The sequence below is a fragment of the Drepanopeziza brunnea genome, assembly GCF_022702325.1.
Source record: "Drepanopeziza brunnea f. sp. 'multigermtubi' strain 214-2 chromosome Unknown ctg2, whole genome shotgun sequence".
NCBI lineage: Eukaryota > Fungi > Ascomycota > Leotiomycetes > Helotiales > Drepanopezizaceae > Drepanopeziza > Drepanopeziza brunnea.
In genome coordinates, this window is record NW_027094065.1 from 3,044,274 (window position 1) to 3,066,139 (window position 21,866).

The 21,866-nt window shown below is 52.1% G+C and overlaps 6 protein-coding genes across 6 annotated transcripts; 1 reads left to right on the forward strand and 5 right to left on the reverse strand.

Moving 5' to 3' along the window:
• Positions 1–210: 210 nt before the first annotated feature.
• Positions 211–3,356, reverse strand: L3040_001952 (uncharacterized protein; the record flags this gene model as incomplete). The annotated part of the gene is made up of 2 exons (XM_066156954.1): positions 211–446; positions 512–3,356. 2 exons carry the CDS (start codon positions 3,354–3,356, stop codon positions 211–213), a joined length of 3,081 nt encoding a protein of 1,026 aa, XP_066012954.1.
• A 952-nt stretch (positions 3,357–4,308) lies between these two features.
• On the reverse strand, positions 4,309–5,820 carry L3040_001953 (uncharacterized protein; the record flags this gene model as incomplete). The annotated part of the gene is made up of 10 exons (XM_066156955.1): positions 4,309–4,532; positions 4,592–4,666; positions 4,726–4,830; positions 4,890–4,964; positions 5,024–5,131; positions 5,191–5,265; positions 5,325–5,363; positions 5,422–5,463; positions 5,512–5,716; positions 5,776–5,820. The coding sequence occupies 10 exons, from the start codon at positions 5,818–5,820 to the stop codon at positions 4,309–4,311; spliced, it is 993 nt and encodes a 330-aa protein (XP_066012955.1).
• Positions 5,821–7,394: 1,574 nt separating this feature from the next.
• On the reverse strand, positions 7,395–9,158 carry L3040_001954 (uncharacterized protein; the record flags this gene model as incomplete). The annotated part of the gene is made up of 1 exon (XM_007289478.2): positions 7,395–9,158. One exon carries the CDS (start codon positions 9,156–9,158, stop codon positions 7,395–7,397), a length of 1,764 nt encoding a protein of 587 aa, XP_007289540.2.
• A 3,813-nt stretch (positions 9,159–12,971) lies between these two features.
• Positions 12,972–13,884, reverse strand: L3040_001955 (uncharacterized protein; the record flags this gene model as incomplete). The annotated part of the gene is made up of 2 exons (XM_007289477.1): positions 12,972–13,681; positions 13,746–13,884. The coding sequence occupies 2 exons, from the start codon at positions 13,882–13,884 to the stop codon at positions 12,972–12,974; spliced, it is 849 nt and encodes a 282-aa protein (XP_007289539.1).
• A 994-nt stretch (positions 13,885–14,878) lies between these two features.
• On the reverse strand, positions 14,879–16,015 carry L3040_001956 (uncharacterized protein; the record flags this gene model as incomplete). The annotated part of the gene is made up of 2 exons (XM_007289476.1): positions 14,879–15,823; positions 15,875–16,015. The coding sequence occupies 2 exons, from the start codon at positions 16,013–16,015 to the stop codon at positions 14,879–14,881; spliced, it is 1,086 nt and encodes a 361-aa protein (XP_007289538.1).
• Positions 16,016–17,444: 1,429 nt separating this feature from the next.
• L3040_001957 (uncharacterized protein) lies at positions 17,445–20,795 on the forward strand (the record flags this gene model as incomplete). The annotated part of the gene is made up of 4 exons (XM_007289475.1): positions 17,445–17,753; positions 17,833–18,173; positions 18,229–20,284; positions 20,337–20,795. 4 exons carry the CDS (start codon positions 17,445–17,447, stop codon positions 20,793–20,795), a joined length of 3,165 nt encoding a protein of 1,054 aa, XP_007289537.1.
• Between the last annotated feature and the right edge of the window lie 1,071 nt (positions 20,796–21,866).

Below are 21,866 nucleotides of genomic sequence, written 5' to 3' on the forward strand. Positions count from 1 at the left end.
GTATCACTTGACGCGAGCCAGATACTCGACGGGAAGCTGCATGAAGTCTAGTACACAGCAAACGGATGTGTTGAATGGGTGCGAGTGATCTCCTTTGAGACCAAGGGCTGCGGTTTCAAATTCCACACCTGATTGCTCCGGCCCATGATTTCCGCAGCTACTCTACATTGGGGTATTCAGTAATTCGTCCCTAATGTCCATATATCGCACTCAGATTCCGACAATATCTCCCGCATCTCCATCGTCGAAAGTATCACCCGCCACAACATTGATCCCCTCCTTGCCCTCGCCTGCCACAACCCTTCCTTGCTCATACGTGACTCTCTTCCACCCGTTCGGCTCGGAAGCATCCTTGATCCACTCCATTGTCGGGAAATAGTGGTCATTCTTCTTCATCGTGATGACCCATGGCACTTGGTCGAAGGTCATGGCCTTGAGGCGAAAGTCTGTTACGGAGGTCAGTACGTGATCCATAGAAAGGCGAGTCAACCGAAAGAGAGAGGGGACAAACAGGTATTGTCAGGAATATTAACTACAGCCTTCAAGAAAGACTCCAGATCAGGCGTCGCCTTTCCATTCACGTGCGTGATGAAATTTGTGGGCGCAAGTCCGTACTGATATGCTGGGCTTCCTCTCGTCCGAGCGGACACATAAACCTCACTGTGCAACTTGCTGATCTGTTGGCGGACGGCATGATGCGGCTTATGCAGGATAGCACCACAGAAACTGATAGCTCGGTCGGTCTCCAGATCATCAGCAGAGACAGTGGGTAGCGTCACTTTCATCTCGACACAATCGCGAACGATAACTGCGTCTAGGTAGAGGTGATCGTACATAATGTCCAGCTCAGAGACACGGGTGATGATCTTGCCGTTGAGCGACAGGATCACATCTCCCTCGAGCAGCTCAGTGATGACCTTGTCCTTGTTTGAATGCTCCCCCTTTTCATACGTGCGTTTCCGAATCATGAAGAGTTGATGGCGGGAGGAGTTATCCTCCGCAACCTTCTTAATCCACTCCTCGGACACACCCATAATGCGGGCCTGACTCATCTGGACGGCATTGAACTCGACACTGAGCATCCGTAACTTCGGAGTCTCGCCTCGTTGAATCTGCTTGATCACTGGAAGTAGAGAGGGAGTTGCTAGACCGAGATGGTAGTCGGTATCCTTCTGGGTGGCATGAGAGCGCTCGCCAAGGTACGTAAGCCAGAGAGCCTGAACAGTTCCGTCGTCACCAACGAGAACACCACTTCCGCACTGACCGCTGAGGCTTGTGTCGACAGTAATCGCATCAACATTCACGGCTCTGTATCGGGGTGCCCCGGAGTTCGCCGGGATGGCAACGGCGGTGATATCGGTGATTGTTGTCTGGGCAGTGACAATACGCATATTCTGGTTGAAGCCCACAAAGTAGGTCGATGCTCCTTGAGTCACAGGGACAGTGCTCAACTTGGCGCTCTGGACAGGAGCGTCGACGAGAGAAGGATCATATTTGATGATGGCGTAGTTCTGAAGAGGATGCATGAAAACTACCTTGCCTTCGACGATGATAGAATCAGCGATGGTAATGGTGATATCACAGAGATCGTAGGGTACAATGGCTCTAGAAATGACAACCAGGCCCTTCTCTGCATCAATCACAACGCCCATACCCCACTTCCGGTTTCTTGGAAATCCATCCAGCTTCACAGGCATATGGCACAGGACTCGGACAAAACTACGGACAATGTTGGCAGCAGCCGGGTTCTGAGTGTTCTCCAGCGTTATGAAGCTTGCCGAACGTGGCACCGGAGCTATCTGGGGAATGGCGTCGGCTAGGTCAGAGAAATCCCACAGTCCAGTCTTGTCGTTTCGGACGGCCATCCTCATCTTACTCGACCAGTGTCGATCGATTTGGATGATGCTGGTATTGAGTGTGTGGAGATCTCGGAGGTGCTTGTAAGTGACAACGACCCTCGTTCGGTCAGGAATATCTTTCATGACCTCGACGAACGTCTTCAGATCCGGAGTCTTTTTGTGGTCTACCGTCTGAATAATCCAACCGTTGTCTGTGCTGTCAAATCTGAAAGAGCCGGTGGCTTCACAAACAAATACACCCCTACAGGCAACAGCATACAGTCGAGCTTGTTGGTACGAGAGATCATGGAAACTGCCTCCGGCAACGGAAACAAAACGATCAGGGGTGATGGCGTGGAGATCTCCGACTGTGACTGTAACTTCGACATCTTCTCCACCACGCTGTAGGAGAAGCTTGACATTCCCATCAACGCTTGAGTCGAGGATATCGTCCAGTCTGACGAATTGGGTCAAGAGTTCGCCGTTGACCTTGATGAGCACATCTCCCTCCTCGATCTTGTGGTCCGAGGGGCCTTCCGGTAAAACAATCTCAGCAACCAGCATTCCAGTCTCCTTGGGAAATCCTTTCCGTACAGCACTCTCCCACTCTGGGGTAAGGCCAAGTCGGCGGCACTCATCGAAGGGTTTGATCATCCACTGGCATTGTATCGTTCCACGGGTGATTGGCTTTCCCTCCTGAATGCATCGCAGAGCTCGTAAGGGTCGGTCGAGCGGTAGGAAGTAGTCGGTCGCAGCGCCGTCACTTCTGCCACCCGCCTGAAGAGCCACAGCGTATCCATCGATGTTGACCACCGGACTGCCAGAACTTCCTCCACTCGCGGCAGCCGCGGCTTGTATGTAGTTTGTATTGAAATCGCAGTAACCATCTCCATACTCCGGGGCATTTCTGTCTAGCCGACTGATAACTCCCGAGAGAATACTGAGCTTTTCTCCAGCATCGTTACCAACAACTCTGATCTCGGCTCCAACTTTCGCCAGATCTGGTCTCAACGTTAGGGCAGCCACAGGCATATACTTGATAGCTTTGGGGTCGAATCGCAGAATGCCAAAATCATGAACGGGGTCGCGGTAGACGGGGAAGGCATCGACCTCCTCATGGTTATCAAAGATGCAGTAACCTGTGAACGGTCCGGATCCAACAACGTGCCTATTCGTCATGATGTATCCCCTTTCCGCATCCACAACGAATCCCGTAGCTTCACTCGTAAGAGCCGGATCCGTATCGAAGGAGCAGGTCTGGCAGAAGCGAATAGAGACAACATTTCGAACAACCTTCTCCACACAGGCTTGCCACTCTGCGGTATCTGCTGTCGAGCCAGGCAATATTCTCATCTCCTCCATCTCTATATCTTCGTCCTCGTAGACGGATCCTACCTCTGGTGTATTCTCCCCAGCTGATTCCTTGCCGTTGATCGCGCGATGCTTTGGTGGTCTGTCGGCCGCAGATCCTGGATGCTGCTTCCGCTTTGCGCGCGCAGAGCCATTGGCGCCATTCATTGTGGCGCTACTGAAAGGGCGGAGAGAACGGCTGGTTTCGAGGATGGAAGGGAGCTTCCTGAATCGAAGCAAGCTGTTGGAGGAATAATGGCGGGGATTCTTCTGGTAGATACCGGTAGGGCCCTGAGCGGTCGCTTTGAAGGCGATTCGAGAGTCGGAGATGCACGTCAGCGAGTGGTGGCTCGTTCGCAGACGCAGGACTCTCAGCATCCAGCAGAGCCGATATGGAAGGATCGACTTGTTGGAGGATGAGAGAGAGGTTTTGAGCTATCCTCTGACGGCGGAGAGCAGATGCAGAGGTCAAGGCGAAGGGAGGGAGAGGAAGGCGGAAGGAGAGGCAGGAAACGAGGCTGACCAAGATAGGACTTGAACTGATGGCGAGGCCGAGGGGGGAGGGGGGTAGGTATGGCGCCAAAGGGCGGGTGAGTTTGTTGTGGACCTGCGACTCTGCGACTCGGGCAGGTCGGACGATAACAGGAAATATATAGATGGGAGATGCAGATACCAGGACCACTGTATCTAACAACGGCGTATCAATGGGTGGGAAGAAGGGGAAGAGAAGGATGCGAGACAATGGGAGTGGGAGTGCAAGCACGCACGCACGGCCCCGAGCACGACCTGTTTTGTTTTTGACAGATGCAAGGATTGGGACTGTAGACTAGACGAGCCGCTAGCCACTAGCTTCGAGCTCGAGCTCGAGCCGCGAAAAACAACCGCAACCTCGAGCTTCCCGATCATAACTATTCCATCCCATCCCGTATGCGCAAAAACAATCAACACCCTATCTCCAGATCAAGAACCATCGTTACACAGGAGTAGAATGGACAAAGCCCCAAATTCTCAGGTAATGCCAGAACTATCCACCTGCCTGCAACTATGTGCCCCCGAAACTAAAAGAACATCAGCCATGTCTTCTTGCCTGAAGGCCGAGAGATTTATAACTTACCGTTGATTACATCTCGAATTCACGGAAAACATAAGCACTATAAGGACCATAACCACCATAACCACCATAGTCAGAGTAACTGGGACGTTCGACAGGCACGAAGGTATCCTCATCGAGATCCTCGTCACTCAGAAGCTCGATCTCATTGGGATCATGGAGTCCAGCCACAGCCGTGACACTCTTCTCCGGGGCAGACTTCTGGCGCTTGGGAGCGGGAGTGGTAGCCTTGTCTGCAAGCGTCTCAGTCAGCAAGATTCCATTTGAAAGCAGATTAAAGAAGGGACCTCACTATCGGCCTTGCGCTTGGGAGCGAGAGTGGTGGTAGCCTTGTGTGGATGCTTGGGAGCGAGAGTGGTAGCCTTGTCTGCAAGCGTCTCAGTCAGCAAGACTCGCTTTGAAAGCAGAGAAGAGAAGGGGCCTCACTATCGGCCTTGCGCTTGGGAGCGAGAGTGGTGGCCTTATCTGGACGCTTGGGAGCGAAAGTGGTAGCCTTATCTGGATGCTTGGGAGCGAGAGTGGTAGCCTTGTCTGAAAGCGTATCAGTCAGCAAGACTCGCCTTGAAAGCAGAGAAGAGAAGGGGCCTCACTATCGGCCTTGCGCTTTGGAGCAAGAGTGGTGGCCTTCTTATCTGGAAGCTTGGGGGCGAGAGTGGTAGCCTTGTCTGAAAGCGTATCAGTCAGCAAGACTCGCTTTGAAAGCAGAGAAGAGAAGGGATCTCACTATCGGCCTTGCGCTTGGGAGCGAGAGTGGTGGCCTTATCTGGACGCTTGGGAGCGAAAGTGGTGGCCTTCTTATCTGGAAGCTTGGGAGCGAGAGTGGTAGCCTTTTCTGCAAGCGTCTCAGTCAGCAAGAGTCGCCTTGAAAGCAGAGAAGAGAAGGGGCCTCACTATCGGCCTTGCGCTTGGGAGCAAGAGTGGTGGCCTTCTTATCTGGAAGCTTGGGGGCGAGAGTGGTAGCCTTGTCTGAAAGCGTATCAGTCAGCAAGACTCGCCTTGAAAGCAGAGAAGAGAAGGGGCCTCACTATCGGCCTTGCGCTTGGGAGCAGGAGTGGTAGCCTTATCTGAAGCGCGTCAGTCAGCAAGAGCCGCTTTGAAAGCAGAGTAGAGAAGGGATCTCACTATGGGCCTTGAGCTTGGTTGATCGGGTCTCCTTGCTTCCGGCTTCTGGTGTCAGCCAACGTCAGATTTATAGGAGCTGGCACGACTCACCAGCCTTGTTTACACCACCCGGAAGGTTGGTTCCACCCAAGCGAGGAGCGCCTGAGGTACCAAGGGCATTTTTTTGGATTCGAACCCATCGCTCCCACAGTGAGCGAGTGGTACGGCCTTGGATGGCGATCTCGTCGAACTTGATGTCCTCCTTGGTGGGATTGGCTCCGATGAGTTGTTGAACGATCTGATAGAACAACGAGCACTTGAGAGCACGTTAGCTCCTGATGCTGTGCGCGGGGGACGGGAGAGGAAGGCACTTACGTTCTCAGCCTCGGTCCAGTGGCCCTTTTGGACGGCTTTAGGCATGTTTGCTGCGGTTTGCAGTAGCGATCGATTGTGAGTCTGCGATGTGCGTTAGACCTGGTCTGCGATGGCGAGACGGGCTGGCGAGTGCGATGCCCTGCTTTGCTGAGCTCTGTTGGATGATCTGTGCTTCGACCAAGGCAAGACCGCTGAAGCTGCTCCGAGGTCGATACACACACACATTCTACCAAGGTGCAAAGCATCTACGCATACAGGCGTCTGCATCTGCACGCGAGGAAGGAGACTTACTGATGAATGCGAGTGGGAGTTGCGAGATGTTGGTATTGATTTGCGAAGTTGGTGTTGAGGGCGAGGAAGAGATGAGTGGTGGTGGGAGGAGGAGAACCTCTTGTACCTGTGCGCCGCCCACAACAAGTACGCGAAAGTTGCTAGCTCCCTCGGTCTGATAGGTAGGTTACCAGCCTTCCTCGATCTCTAAATTGAAGAGCACGCAGATGAATATACCACAGAAAGTGAGTGAACCTTAACCTGCACCGGCTCCTCCACCGAGTCCATTCCCATTCCAGGGCGCAGCTTCCTTCCCCTCGAGCATCACTCGAGACACAAACAAACAAACAAATAAACAAACAACCAAACAAACAGTGCTTCCTAAATCTTTCCTCTACCCACTCCCCAGATATGCCTCCAAGCGCCCTCGAACTACCTCGCAGTTATCAGATCAGATCAAATCAGACCATCCATCCAACTCCTAGCATTCTTCAACCGATCCACCCTTTCAACATCCCCCTTCCTCTCCCCCCTTTCCTCTTTCACACCCCAACCCACACCCACACCCTACCTCATTTCTTTCATAGCAGCAGCAGCAGCAGCATCTCGCCACACCGTCTTTCGCAGTTCAATGCACGCACGCACACACGCACGCATAGACTACCTCTCTTCCACACCTCCTCCTCCTACAGCTAACTAAGGTAGGTAACTAACTAACTATCCAACCTCCTCTGCTTAACCGAGGACGACGACGACGACGACGACGACGACGACGACGACGACGACGACGACGACGACGCTACGTACGTGATATTCACATCCACATCCACATCCACATCCACATTCACATCCACATTCACATTCACATTAATACCATCCATCCAGCCCTCCATCCATCCATCCACCCATCATTGTATATCTATCTATCTATCTATCTCTTCAGAAAATCAAACCCCTGGAAATCACCCGGTAGTAGTCAGTAGTCAGTAGTCGGTAGTCAGTAGTCAGTAGTCGAGTGAATCATATGCCTCGCTTCGGAAAAAAAAAAAAAAAAAAAAAAAAAAAAAGGGGGTACCGAGACGCTCGCGGAACGCTTCTGGAGAGGATGTTTAGCCGAGACATGGGGCGGGTTCGCTGCCTAGTATCGAGAGGTAGGTAGGTGGGTAGGTACGGTAGATCCGCCGGTTCAGATGTGATGTGGAGCGGGCGTTGGATTGGATTAGATTACAGGTATGCTTATCTGGGTTCGCTGTTAACAAGGGGGAGTTTGTCAGGTAGTGTGATGTGGTGTGGTGTGGTGTGGTGTGGTGTAGTGTAGATAGATAGATACAGGATCGCCTCCGGTCAGGCTACTCCTCCTCCGTTGGCCTCTCCACCTTCACCACTGGTATCTCCCTCCGCCCCAACAGAGCCTCCGCTTCCTCCCCGTCTAAGAGGATCTCATGTCCGCTCCCCTCGTACAGCCAGAAGGCAGCCACGCACCCCAGGCCACTCATACCCGCAACCCCCCACCAGCTGGCGCCGATCACGCCGGCCTCCAGACCAGCACCGTACCACCACCCGCCGACCACCGGCCCCAGCGTCCGGAAGGCAGCGCTGACGCTCTGCCCGACACCGTGGAGCGTGCCGAGCACGCTCGGGTGCGGGCTGCAGTTGTTCAAGAGGATGATGCTCGCCGGCAGCGTGAAGGTCCGGGCCGTGACCTGCAGCAGCAGCACGAGGGTGATGCCGATCCAGATGAGCGCGCCCGCGGCCGCGGCGGGAGCGGCCGTCGACGACGGCAGGATCGACAGGTACGGCGCGCAGAAGTAGGCGAGGGGGAACAGCAGCAGGAAGGCGCGGAAGGAGCGCAGGGTCCCGAGGCGGGCGTGGACGGGCGGGTACAGGAAGATCTGGAGGACCATGCCTAGGAGGCCGAGGATGGACGTGGCGAGGCCGACGGTCGAGGCTGGCATCCCGAGGCCGCCTGTGAAGGCGAAGGGGAGGCGATGGCCGGGTGGCTCCGTGGCGAGGCAGCGCGGGCTGCTGAGGAAGAGCGTCCAGAGGTTGGCGAAAGCCCCCAGGTGGAAGTCGTAGAACGCGCCTGCGACCAGAGTGAAGATGACGTTGCGCGTCCAGATACGCCGGAAGGGGAGCGTTTGCGTGAATATTTTCTTGAGTCGGGGTTTAGCGGCTTCGAACATCTGCATTTCTGGCTCGGGGCCATCCCATGTTTGGAGTCGGGAGTAGCCCGAGATGCTGGACTTGGAGCGGAGGAAGGACGAGAGGCGGAATTTGAGGTGTAGACCGAGATCGAATCTCCCTCTGCGCGCCTTGAGAGTTTCTTCTAGGCCGAAGAAGACGATGCATGTCGTTATGGAGAGGAAAAGGGCGTTCAAAACACTCGGCAGTGCATACGGATACTTCTGAACCCAGCTGAACCCGAGAAATGCCCCAGGTCCAAACATCTCGGGTAGATTCGTGGCAGGATCCACGAGCAGTCCTCCCATCATCGGTCCCAGGATTGCTGCGACGTTGAAGCTCATGGGCAGGATCAGAAAAGCCCGCGACTGGTATTTCTTCTCCTTGGTGATCTCCGCAATCATTGTCCGGATGATTCCGACGGTCCCATTGATCCCGCCTCCGACAACTCTCCAAAATGCGGCCCAGAAGAATGTGGTCGCGAACCCGTATCCGATGCACGAGACTGCTGTTCCTCCGAGTCCTATCAGCAACACCCTCTTCCGTCCGCACCACCTCGCATCTGCCGCCTTTCCCCAGAGCACCGCTGTCAACACCTGCGCACCGGTGAAGCAGCCTTGCAGCAAGCCTGCCTGCGTCGAAACCGCCGCATCAGACAACGAAGCGTCGAAGCTCTTCAGCTGATAGAAGACGTATGCTTGCAGAGACGCGATTTGCAAGAAGTCGACCATCCGGCAGAGGAAGAGGATTGCAAGTTGGTCTTTCCGCGGCAGCGAGAGCCATGTTACCGGCCCCGGCTCTGACTTCGGTGCTACGACATTGCAGTTTTCGAAGGGCTCTCTCGGGAATCGAGGGGACGCGTGGGGATTCGCGACGGGAAATCTCACTCGAGACTCGGTGTTGACCGTGTGAAAAATGGAGCCTTTCTCCATGGCGAGAAAAAGGAGCGAGGAAAAGGAGCGAGACAGTAGAGATAGCGATAAGGAAGAAATGTTGGGCCAAATGGGCAACAACAGGCGAGACAGGAGAGGTAGAAGAGAGAAGAGACTTGGCGACTCAGCATCCCAATCCTCACCACTTGAATGAGCGATAATGATGCCCACCTTGTCTATATTCCGATCGGCGCAGAAAGCTTGGAGGCCGTTATCTCTCCTTTTCATTTGCAAGGGATCCCGTGATTCATGCATGCCGAAATGCGTGGCGGTGCCTACTATGTAGCGAGCCCCTATTCCTCGTTAATTGATTCTTCAGAGACCAGCAGAATATGCAGTATAGATCCAACGATCGTACATTCCATGACTTGTCTTCTCCGACTCTGACAACGCGACGCTTTTAAGTTAGCCACGGCCGTCTCTGCCTCGCTTCTTTGATTTTCTTTTCTTGGTGCAATGGTGATCCATCTATCTGTCAGGGAAGGGCGCAAATGCAAGGGAAGAGCGCAGACGACAGCAGCTTTGCTATACATATCCCTTTGCAATGCTCTCTAGGGCCTTTTCGGTATGTGACTCCTTAGCTTAGCACGTCGCCGTACCCCATGGGAGGTCCGCTGTAGGGCGGCAGGCTGCCACCACCAGCCCGACGTTGATATACCACGCCGACAACAACAACAACAACAACAACAACAACAACAACAACAACCATGTCCCACGGCAACGCAGAAGGTTTCGCGTACCAGCTCAACGCTCGCTCGTCAGCTGACCACCTACCTAACTACACCAAAACCACACCCACGATATCCCCACCTCGCAATCCGTAGGCCACACAGCTCTCCGCATCCTCGGTAAGTCTCGACGGAGAGAAACACGACGAGAGCTCGTCACCACGCGCGCCACGCTCCGCAGCATCTCGCCAGGCTCTCTCTGCGCCGTGCAGATCCTCGCCAGCCTGTCCCGCGCAGCTTTTCCTCGGCGGCATTTCTCGGTCCGCACCATGTCGGATCTTCGCAAATAGCGATACCTACATGTGGAGTCGTTGGAGGTGCCCGAGATCGTGGGTACTTGCTGCTGGGCGTCCTTCAACAACGCAGCGGGCGCAGCTGTGCTGGGCGCAGAGCGGCGGCGGCTCTTGGAGGAGGCTACCGGTACGCCGGAGTCAAGAAAAGATAAGAAAAAGACAAGACAAGAAAAGAAAATAAAACAAAAGAAAATAAAACAAAACAAAAGAAAAGAGAAGATAAGGGAAACGAGCAGTGTGCCTTTTGGGAACGGTCGGCTTGTTTCTTTTGGTTACCTTTGTCCAGACCGTCAGTCCTCCGCCGATCCACTAGTGAGTAATAAGCCAAGAACATAGGCTCTCTCTCTCTCTCTCTCTCTCTCTCTCTCTCGCCAGTCCCCCGTTAAACACAGACACATACCTAGGTAAGGTAGGTCCTGCCCCATCTCATCCGATCTCACACATCGCACCGAGTACGAATACCGGTAGTCCGTCCCTTTCCTTCTCCGCTTCCCTCAAGCTTTGCATCCGTCACTTACTAAGCGGGCACTCGGGGATATAGTAGTACTGTACTGTAGTAGTAAGGTAGGTAGTAGGTAGTACCGGGCATGCACATACGGGGATGCTCGGATGTTTTTCACGTCCCGTCCAGTCCCGTCCAGTCGAAGGTTGGGATTACCCCTTCCCTTGCCTCTCCCGGCCGAAGAGGAAGCCACAGGACAGGACCCTCGATACGAGTTGACTACCGTACCTAATAAGCATCTACTACGTAGTAGTACGTACGTACGGTACCTGCCTAGGTACTCCATCTCGCATCCGAGATAAGCAAATCTCGCACTGCGGGTTTGACTTTCGGGGGGGAAGTGTGCCGAGGTCGGGACGAAAGTCAAAAGAAGAGCCCTGTACGGAGGCTCTTCGGAAGCTCTGGGTCGTGTTCTCTTGGTTCGTGGTCGCAGAGAGATACCGTACCGGTACCGTACTACAGTCACGAGTAGGTATGCATCTGTGCAACGAGATGGAAGTCCACATCCACAAACGTATGTATATATATACCTATATATATATATCTTCAACCACACAACACATAAGTACGCAAAGGCGAACGAAGCGCACCCGCCCCGATCCCAAAGACAAGCAAGCAAGCAGTCATCCATATCCATCCCCGGTGGTCGTCATCGTCATCGTCATCCTCTTTATCCCCATCCTCACCCCCATCCTCACCCCCACCCGCACCCACCCACCTTCCCTCGGCTCGGGGCCGCTCAGCGACGCGTCACAACTACCTAGTAGTACGTAGTAGTACTTACTCAGGACCTACGGTACTTCCTACACCGGTACCAGCACACCCAGCAATCCAGAGCGCGTTGACCGAGATTTTTTTTTTTTTTTCTTTTTTCCCCTTCTCCCCTGCCCTCTTTCTTCTACTTTCGCTACACAGCACAACTATATACACACTATATACCTTACTTACACTTACAACCATACATACCGGTACATATACATATAGATAAACCCAGCAGCAACCCCCCCAACCCCCCCCCCCATCCAAAGCCAAGAAAGATCCTAAACAAATCTCAGATCCCTACTACGTACCTTCCCCCCTTACCCCTATTGTACTAGGTACTAGGTAGGTACCTACTACTACTACCTACTACTTACAGTCCCGTCCCGTCCCGTCCCATCCCGTCCTATACCACACACAGCACCTACCTACCCACCTACGTACCTACCCACCCACCTCCCTACAATCAAAATCCCCCCCCCCCAAAAAAAAGGTTTAAAAAACCCACGTCTAATTTCATCCCCCCCTCCCCCTCCCCCTCCCCCTCCCCCTTGCCCCGGCAGAAGATACCACTAAGGTACCACCAAGCATTCAAGCTTCAGCATACGCCATACCAACTGCACTAGCAAAAGGCTATTTAGCTATTTATTTATCTATTTATTCATTCATTTACCTATCTATCTATTCATCTATTTATCTATCTATTATATATAAAAGTAAGTACAAGTAAGTACAAGTAAGTACAAGTAAGTACAAGTAAGTACAAGTACAAGTAAGTACAAGTAAGTACAAGTAAGTACAATTAAGTACAAGTACAAGTAAGTACAAGTACCTACTTAACAAGAACTGCACAGCTTCACAGCTTCACAGCTTCACAGCTTCACAGCTTCACAGTCCGCGAGCAGCGAGCGCACTGGCTTTTAGCAAGCACATTCGTCGTAAGGGAGAAGAGCAGAGCAGGAGAGGCGTAAGAAAAGAAGGAATCAGAAAGAAAGCCTCTGTCGCAGTCACATATATGTGCGATTCCAGGATGGGATGGGATGACCCCGTGGCGTGAGGGCCGGGCAGGAGATACTGCGGACTGGTTGGTGGGAGACGAGTCCGTGTCGGGTATTACTTGTACTTTCGGTGGGTGGGTGGTTGGGAGGAGGGAAGAGAGAGGGGGGGGGCTTTCTGCACGGGGGGGTGTGGATGGGATTATTATTTATGTGTGTGTAGGTAGGTAGGTAGGTTGGTTGAGAGGTCTATGTTGCGATGTTGTGATACAGGGTTGATTAGACAGACAGACGGAGAGATAGATGGATAGACAGACGGGGCAGCTCGGGGTGGGGTCCGAGGGCGGCCATATTGTGGCTTTCCGACAGATGCGTTCAGACGAGCCGTCATGCATATGCTGTGAAGTCGCCCAGGGGAGAGAGAGAGATAGGTGGTACAGGAACGTAGATACATGCACACGTGTAGAACGAGACGCCACGCCGTGTGGTACATGCAGGACTTCCCAGCCAGGCCAGCAAGCAGAGCGATCGATCGGTCAGAGGCGCCGTAACAGGGAGAGACACCAGAAGGCCAGCGCGCACAGCACCGCCATCTGCAGAGCCTTGGCGCCCACGTTCAGCATCTGCATGCGGTTCCGCCGCCGCGACCGGGCGACGAAATCGTGGTTGTCGTTCACCTGGGGAAACGCGCGCTCCTTCGGGACCGGGTGGCCCAAGAACGCGCACAGCGGCCCCCAGCCGTCCTGCACCTCGAACTCGAGCAGCCGGTCCGGGGCGACCAGGCCCCGGACCTCCTGGTAGTGCTCGAGGAAGACCTGCTTACCCTGCTTCGGAAAGTCGCCGCGGAAGAAGGTGTCGAAGAACTTGCGCAGCATGGGGTAGTACATGCCGGAAGCCCAGTCGACGTGCGACAGGTACCGGAGCTCGGGGTCGGTGACGCGCCAGTAGACGGTGCGCATCGTGCTGGCGTGCCAGCTGTCGACGTCGCGGTTCGTGAGCACGACTTTGGCTTCCGGGTATGCCTCGATGAGTTCCTTCGCGAAGGCCACCGCCGGCCAGTCGCAGACGGCCTGGCAGTTCCCCAGGAGCCGGTCCCAGTCTGCCCGGGTGAAGGGGGCCCCGACTCCGTCGTACTTGGCCACGAGGGCGTCCATCCACAACAGGGCATCGGGGGGGTTCTCAATCGAGCAGTTCATCATGTGGTAGGTATCGATATAGCCGAGCTCCTTCATTGCGGCGCGCATTGCTAAGGAGTGTTAGAAGCCATTGGGGTCGGAAGGAGGCCATGGGGAGCGTGGGGGAGGCCTTACACGTTGTTCCTGTGCGTCCGAGTCCAAGAATGAGTACTTTCATGGGAACCGTCCGCCGACCATTCCTCTTGTTGATATCCGTGTCGCTGGTGAAGATGTCCGTGATGGGCTTCTTGGAGTACTTCGCCGAGTACGCCATTTTGCAGAAAAGATAGGGGCATCAAGATCAATAGCGAGACTCAGATGTGAAAAGAGGGTGTAAATGTAGATGGGTGAATAGACCTGGGCTCGTCTGTCGTGCCGTGGAGAAGTTGAACGGGGATCAGGAAGACGCAGCGTCCAGGAGGGAGCTTTCTACCTCAAGGACCCAATCCCAAGCAGGAAATCAAGCAATCCGCTCCAACAGGACCCTGGCACCTGCCAAGATCCTCAAAAGGGGATATTGTCCCACTGCATTCCGGCGACGATGAGCCGTGGAAGAGTAGCGAGGAACGCCCATCACCATCAGCCACATTTCCAAGCCTCAGCCCGGATCCAAACCTTGACAAACGCCTACATACGATACGGAAGACTGCCAAAATAGCAGCAACGCCATCGCGAACCGCCAAAAAGAAAGTCGACTGACGACGAGCAAAGAGTCGACGCGAATCGCAGATGGTGGAGAGCCAAAGGTGAGAAATAGGTCTTATGCACATGGGGGCGGCATGAGCAGGGACCATGACAGGGAGCTCGGGGCCAGGCTCCTCCTGCATTATTGACTGAGTAATCCACGTCCAACAAAGTGATTGAGTAGCGGCGGAGCAGAATCTAATCTAATCAGCACGAAGCGCCGATCACGGAGAGGGAGGACAGAGGGCAGTTCTCGTACCAAGGAGTTCAAACTAGTTGTAGTTGTTTCGAAGAAGAAGAAAAAGATACAAGAAAAGAAAAGAAAAAAGATTTGAGAATGTCATGGCTAGATGAAGTTGAACACTTAGGTATCCTGATCTCATAATATAAAAATAACCGAAATGTTCAAACTTCAAACACAAGTTGCATTGTGCAACAAGAGCATTGCTTATCTCGTTATCCATCAGACGCCATACCAACTCCCTTTCGCAAGTAACGATTGAAGCATTTCACATCTTCCCAGCGCTACGCTTTCCTATCCATTGCTGCAATTTGACAAGCTCTCAAGAAGGGTCTTCGACCACTTAGTTGCCCTTGTTACCATCCTGAGGAACGAACTTTGACCAGTCCTTACCAACGATGATGAAAAGCTGGCTGACCAACAAGACAGTAAACATAAGGGTGACCGCCATTTGCATGGCAAACACCTTGCAATAGGCCTTGATGAGTCTGATGCGAGAATCCCAGTCAAAAGACTTCCACGCCTCAAGCATGCCAATGACTCCGCTGCCACCGACAATCTCGGGGACGACTTTTCCGCCGAAGCTGCGGTCGAAGGGAACGATAGTCTCTTCAGCATCGTCCAATAGAGATGCCTGAACGCGCGTCAGAGCGACGTTAGCCGGGATGACGACCAAGAATCCTAGGACCAGGCCGAGGACTGCGATGCCGATGGCCTTGAGGCCCATGACAGTCTGTTGATGCGGGGTCATCTTGTCCACGTTATCAGGAGTACTATCGACAATACCAGCGAGCACTGCAAGGTAGAGTGGGATCCAGACGGCCATCTGCTCAGCGAGAGCAAAGACAGCAGTTGGAATAGCAACCTTTTTCCACATGCTCTTCGGCGGGACACGGCGGAACCATGTCTTGGGGCTGGCCGGAGAAATAACGATGTGTGTCCATCCGAGAGAAAGTTGAGCGAGAGCAACAGTGGCGCCAACTATCAAGAAACCTCTAGGGACAAATCTGATGATGGGTACGGCAGCTAGCATGCCGGCGATCCACTGAACGAGAAAGTTGTTAACGATGAAGATCCAAACGCCACGGAATCGTTCGTTGAACCCTCCCAGATGTCTGATTGTGCGGCGGAAGCTCGAAGTGATGAACTGGGGCTTGGAAGAAACTGGCTCTGGGTCTTTGATGATGGAGTCGGGGTCCTCAGTCGCAAGAGAGTTGAAAGAGACGTCGTCGGCCGGGGACTCGATCATCAGGAATGTGGGGATGAGGCGACCAAAGGTGTATTCGATCTGCGGAAATTAGCAAAAGGATATGCAGCTGGTGATAAACATAATATATACCGTGAACATCGCGACGATATAGACAACTGCTGTAGCAGCTAACATCAGAACTCCCCAGACGGGAAGGTTCTTCTGGACATCTTCGCCATGGGTGGCATGGGCTTCAAGGCCACGGCGGACGATGGAGCTGGCGACGTTCATTTCAATAATGAGAATGACTTGGTTTTGTTTTAGTTATTCGATAACTTTGATTTGCGTCTCTGGTAGTTGAGGGGGAAAGATGTTTTGAAAGGAAAGTTGAGGGGATGATGGTCTTCCTTTGAAGGGTGACTGACGTCTTAGGCAACGAGGGGCGCAGCCGGCGCTAATCACGCCGATCCGGGTTAGTCAAGTCAAATCGATATCTAATGATCCGAAAGTGATATTATACTTTTGAGAATCATTATTCGCGTTCCGTTCTATACAAATTTTTATATCTACCTACGGTACTGAAAGAATGCGAAAAATCATAAATAGAACAGAAAAGAAAAACCGCAAAAACTCAGCTGGAAGCTCATAACAACGGGATGTTACAAGGTTCCAGCTTACAAACTCAACTTAATGGGTTATTTGGAGCTATAATGGGATATACACAACATTATAGGGATATCGATTTTTGCCACTGCCACCGCCGGAAGCCCATAACAACGGGATGTTATGAGGTTCCAGCTTACAAATCCAAGTTAAGGGTTTGTACCGAAATATAATAGGATATACACTATTATATTATCGACCGGTGAATGGGGTGGCAGCTCTTGCAAGCAAGCCGCTGAGCCACCGCCCCAATCCACCGATTGATGGTAGTGCACACGGAATTAAGTATTATAAAGTAGGTAGTTTTTTTTCCCTTTTCCTATTCGGCGCTTAGCTGAGGCGGGCTGGATTATTTCTCTTTTAAGCACGGCAAAAGTTATCAGCGAGCCTGGCTATCAGCTATACCTCCGACTAGCTAGCTAGCTTGCATGGATAATGCAACGAGTTTACACGTATGTAGAAACCACTCTTGGATTTCTGGGTCTCTGAATCTTTGATTTAAAGAGCTTTGAAGGACGAGTGGCAAGGAAGAGGAAGAGAACTGTTTACAGGAGAATAGGTCTTATAGGCAGGCGTGCCAAGACGGGAACTAATGGTCACGAGGTAACGTGTAACCTACTACACGTGTCCAATGCCTCGTGACCTGCTACTACCGTAACATTGGAAATGATAAAATATTCAACTGCAATCGACGGAAAAATCCTTGTACGTAGAACACGTTGCATTCGAGACTCCCCACGCGGCCAGACCTCTCGGCTCTGCTTACCTACAAATTCTCCACTGGTTGAAAAATTCAGAGCTGCTACGTGGGACTTCTTCGATCCAGATATGGAATAACTAACGGCACGTGTTGTTTTTTTCGGACAATACTAAATTTCACAATCAATCCGAGTTTCGGTATCCTAACTAACTTCCCCCACGGCTTCGGGCTTTATCCGGCTCCATCCGGCTCCGGCTCGGGCCTAGCCTCGGCCTGATAGCCACCTCAGCCTGCCTGCCTACCTACTCAGCCGTCGATACATATCCTCTATCGCCCCTCGTTACCACCTACACAATAATGCCAGGACTGCCTCCTCCACACCGCAGAAGAAAAAAGACACCAACATTCATCAAGCAATTGGACCGGGAGGATGTATGGCGTCGATCACTATATGTCTTAGGTCTGGAACCCATAAACGCCCAGAGTTCGACTCCAAACAGCTCCAGCTCTAGTTCTGTTATGGCCAGCTGTGTCATGGCTTCACAAACAGCTTCGACAGCTTCGACAGCTCCAGTGGCTCCAGAAACAACCTCAGCAGAGCAAACAAAGGAACCAACGACCTTCTTGAGTCTGTCTGGGGAGATACAGAGAGAGATATTCCAGCATGTAAGTACTTGCTCCCGTTCCGTGTGCTACTTCAAGGATCTTCAATGCTGGCTGGCTGGGCTCACTATCGACTACTTAGGCAACCTCCCCAGACCTTACTGCCCTATCTCTGGTCTCCAAGCACTTCAGAGACTTGGCCGCAGAGCAAATCTATCGAAGGTTTCAGATCACATTCACGGAGGAAGATGGCATTCTGCACGACTACCCATTCGACAGCCTTGCTGCGGGCCTGGATACATTTGCCACCTCCGAGTATGACCATGCACAATACTTGAAAGAGTTTAGGGTATTAAACGAGGGTGGAGGAGAGAAGACAGAAAGAGCATTCAGATCTTTTTCGTTTGATGTTAGCTGCGGGAAATTCATGAACACCCTGCTGCTCTTGACTTTGCGCAAGGCTAAGAATTTGGAAGTATTTCAGTTCGTACTCACGGTCCTTGCGACAGAGATAATGTTGCCGTACTGACTGGGACAGATGGGATATCCGGATCGAGCTCAGCAGACCAGTTTACAAAGCACTGCACCAAATCCAAGCTCTTCAACACTTACACCTTCGAATGCAACCAGGACCCTCCCTTTGGCTACCTCTCGGCCCTCTACCTACATCTCTGCTCCCTCCGACACATGGCATGCAACAGGCTTCAGGCTCCTCCGTAGCTCCTTTACCGGTCATACTTCCAGTCCCCGCAGGAAGCACCAATTCCTTTCAGTTTGGCAACAAGATAGCAAAAATATGCCAGAAACCACCCGTGAAAAACCCCATCAAATCCCAACCTCCCCCGCCAACAATGTCTGGATTTAAGAATCTCAAGACTTTGACGGTACTTGACATGGATACGCTGGAATACTTAGATGAGCTGCGGGCTTGTGTTGGCAACAGCTCTGCGACCCTGCGTAGCTTGACCTTGTCATTCTCGGAAGCTTTGGTGGCTAAATCGCGGAAGCCACAACCAGATCCTCATTCTGATGACGACTCAGATCAAGAGGACGAGTTTGGTCAAGTAAATCCACCTCCTGGGACTGCCTCAATAAACCCCGCTCTGGGCGCATCCGATCCGAACGGGCCATCCCGGCTGATCAAAGCCTTGGAAGAAAAGAAGATGCAGGAATCGGCACTTGGTCGAATTCTTGGAGTTGAAAGTGTCGCCCCGAAGCCAAAACCAGTCGTTCCAAAGCTAAAGGTTGAGAAACCAATGCCGGAAGAGGATCCCAGAAGACGATTTATTCAAAATCTTACCCTCATCGCATCAAAACTTATGAGCCATGTCCAGCCAGGAAGTGACCTCTCCACCGAGGGAGCGAAGACCTTGGAGATGATCGAAGAAGCAGCTCGCCAATACCTTGCAAGTAACGAGAAAGGCAAGGGAAAGGACAAAGGCAAGGATCCGGCCTCAAGCGTCGAGATCACGACAAATTCAACCCCGGCTTCTCTTACGGCTAGCGGCGAGGACGGTGCAGTCGCTGTGATGAGTAGTGCTGTTCTCCCAGAAGAGGCAGGTCTCTTCGATGCGCCTGACACGAAGAGATCTGTAAAAGACGAGTCTGGATGCTCAAACCCAGAGGACATCAACGTCGAGGAACCGGATGACCAAGATTTGCTTATTGACTTTGATGTATCTACCGACACTGTAGCCGAGGACGATCTACCAGTAGCCCTTGCAGGCGACGAGGCCGAAACTGAGATAGCAGGCTCCCTGGTTGAGACAATGGAAAGATTCCAAAACGAGTTGGCGGGAATCGAACAATCAATCCGAGAACTAAGCCTAGCGTTCAGTGTCGATCCTCTGGCCACATCAGTCATGCAACAAAACGAAAGCCTGGCGAAAAAACTAAACAAGCTTCGCGACGAAATCATTTCCGACATGAAAGATATGGACGTTACCTTTTTTACTCAAGCTTTGACCAAAATCGAAAGGATCACGCGAAGCAATGTCGAGCTGTTGACTAATATGCGAGATCCCGAGATGAAAAAAAAACAGAAGACATTGCACGATGCGTTGGAAACTCAGGAAACACAAATGAGTGCGTATATTCGTAATACTCGTGGTCTCACCCTGGAATCGCTGTCGATCTATTTGATACCGATTAAAGCATCAATTATTTCGCGGTGCATCGACCTCAATGTCTTGCAGAGTATCACACTCCTTAATGTTGGTCCTCAGGCCCCTTTCTGGAACTTAGTCGCCAAGGAGAACCTGATTATGCCACTGCCAATTCAAAAGATTCACACAGACAATGTTACAATCCCGCTCCTGTTATGTTTGTCAGGGCTCGATAAACTGTCAGAACTGATTCTCCTGGAACGCGCTACGAAAGAGCGTGGAGAGAGCACCGCTGCGAAGTCAGTAGTAACAGTCGAGGATATCCGAAAGATGGTCTTGAGGAAGCATGCGAGCAATCTCCGGGTCTTGGTTATCAGGAACGACAACCCCAACCATGATTGGCAATTGAACATCAAGACGATCATGGTATTGTGTCGGCGCGCGAAGAAGCTTGAGGAGTTGGGCTGCAGCTTCGGAACTCCGGCTATGGTAAGCTCGTCTTCTACCTTCCACAGGCGAAATCCTTATTGACGCGACTTAGCACACTCTCCTACAATATATGTCGGGCCTCTCCTCCCTTCGCGTCCTGCACACAATCACCTTTCACAACGAAGACAACTGTACATGGGTAATGCGCGAATTCCGCAAGTTCACTGTCGACATCATCTCGCAGAACCCTGATATGAAGCTCGAGTACCTCGCCCTCGAGAAATCCGTCGAACGTCTCGTCCGCCGAAAGCCTATGCCAAAGCCCAAATCCGACAAGGGCAAGGCCATAGATCTGGACTGGACGAGCGCCAAGGCTCTTGCGGAGTTGATTATGGGCAGCAATGCTGGATCCTGGGGCGATGAGAGCAAATACGACTTCCAGGATAGCGATGATGATGATGAGGGCATTGTGCAGACTGGACTTCGCGTCGAGACTGTCGATAGTGTCCGCTTCTCTCAAGTCACTGGAGTCCGCATATTTGAGCGAGCTGTTATCACGGGAAAGTTGTGATATTGGCTTGGAGGTGGTGCTGAGTTTGAAGGCTGGGTCATGGCTAGGGTGGCAGGATGCCGAGAAATCTCGATTACAGGCAGGTGAGGTAGGACAAGGGCAAGGGTTTTTAGAGGATTTAATGAATTGAACGGACTGGAAATGACTTATCGGATACCAATTTGCTTCTTAGCATTAGGCGTACTCGACGGGATGAACGAAGGAAATAATTGATTTTTATTTTTCTTAATCCTTGGTTCGTGGCTCTCAGTTGGCATTGAGCCTAGGTAGTAAGTCGACTGCTATTCCTTTTATCACCAAACCCCAAATTCCAATTCCAATTCCATACCAAGTGAACAAATATACCGGTAGGTATGCCATGAAAAGAACAGACAGACAGACAGACAAGACAGACAAACAGCCTAACCGAAGAGCCACCGCTAGGTACATACAGCAACCACCTCCACCTCTCACCTCCTCCCAACTACCAATCGCCGGCTCGCCTACATACATACGTACGTTAGGCCTCCTCCTCCTCCTCCTTACAACTCTTTTTTCAGCCTTTTTTTTTTTTTTTTCGGCTTAAGCGATTGCGAACCGGAAGCGGGAAGCGGGATGCGGAAGCGGAATTTTTATTTTTATTTATTTTTTTATTTTTAAATTTTTCTTCTTCTCCCCTTTACTTACTTACTTACCTCCTTAGCCAAGCCTGGCAGCTCTGCCCTGTCACGAACCAACTCAGCTCCGTGCTAGCTTGCATCAGCAACCGACACCACACTGACATTCGGTCCCTTTTTCAAAAACACGCTCGCTTGTCCGCTTGCTTGATATATTCCTTACCTAACCTACCTACCTTACCCACCGTATCAACTCTCCACAGGAGGAAACAACCGCTGCTGGAACTTGTACTCTTGTACTTGTACTCTTGTACCATTCGCTCGAGATCTGCTCTGGCGCTATACGCGTCTGGGGCTCTTATGTATGTAAGGTATGTATGTAAGGTATGTATGTATGTATGTAAGGACTGGCGGCACGTCTGTAATGTAATGTATACCGTACCGTACCGTACCTACCTACCCTTGGGGAGGTCAC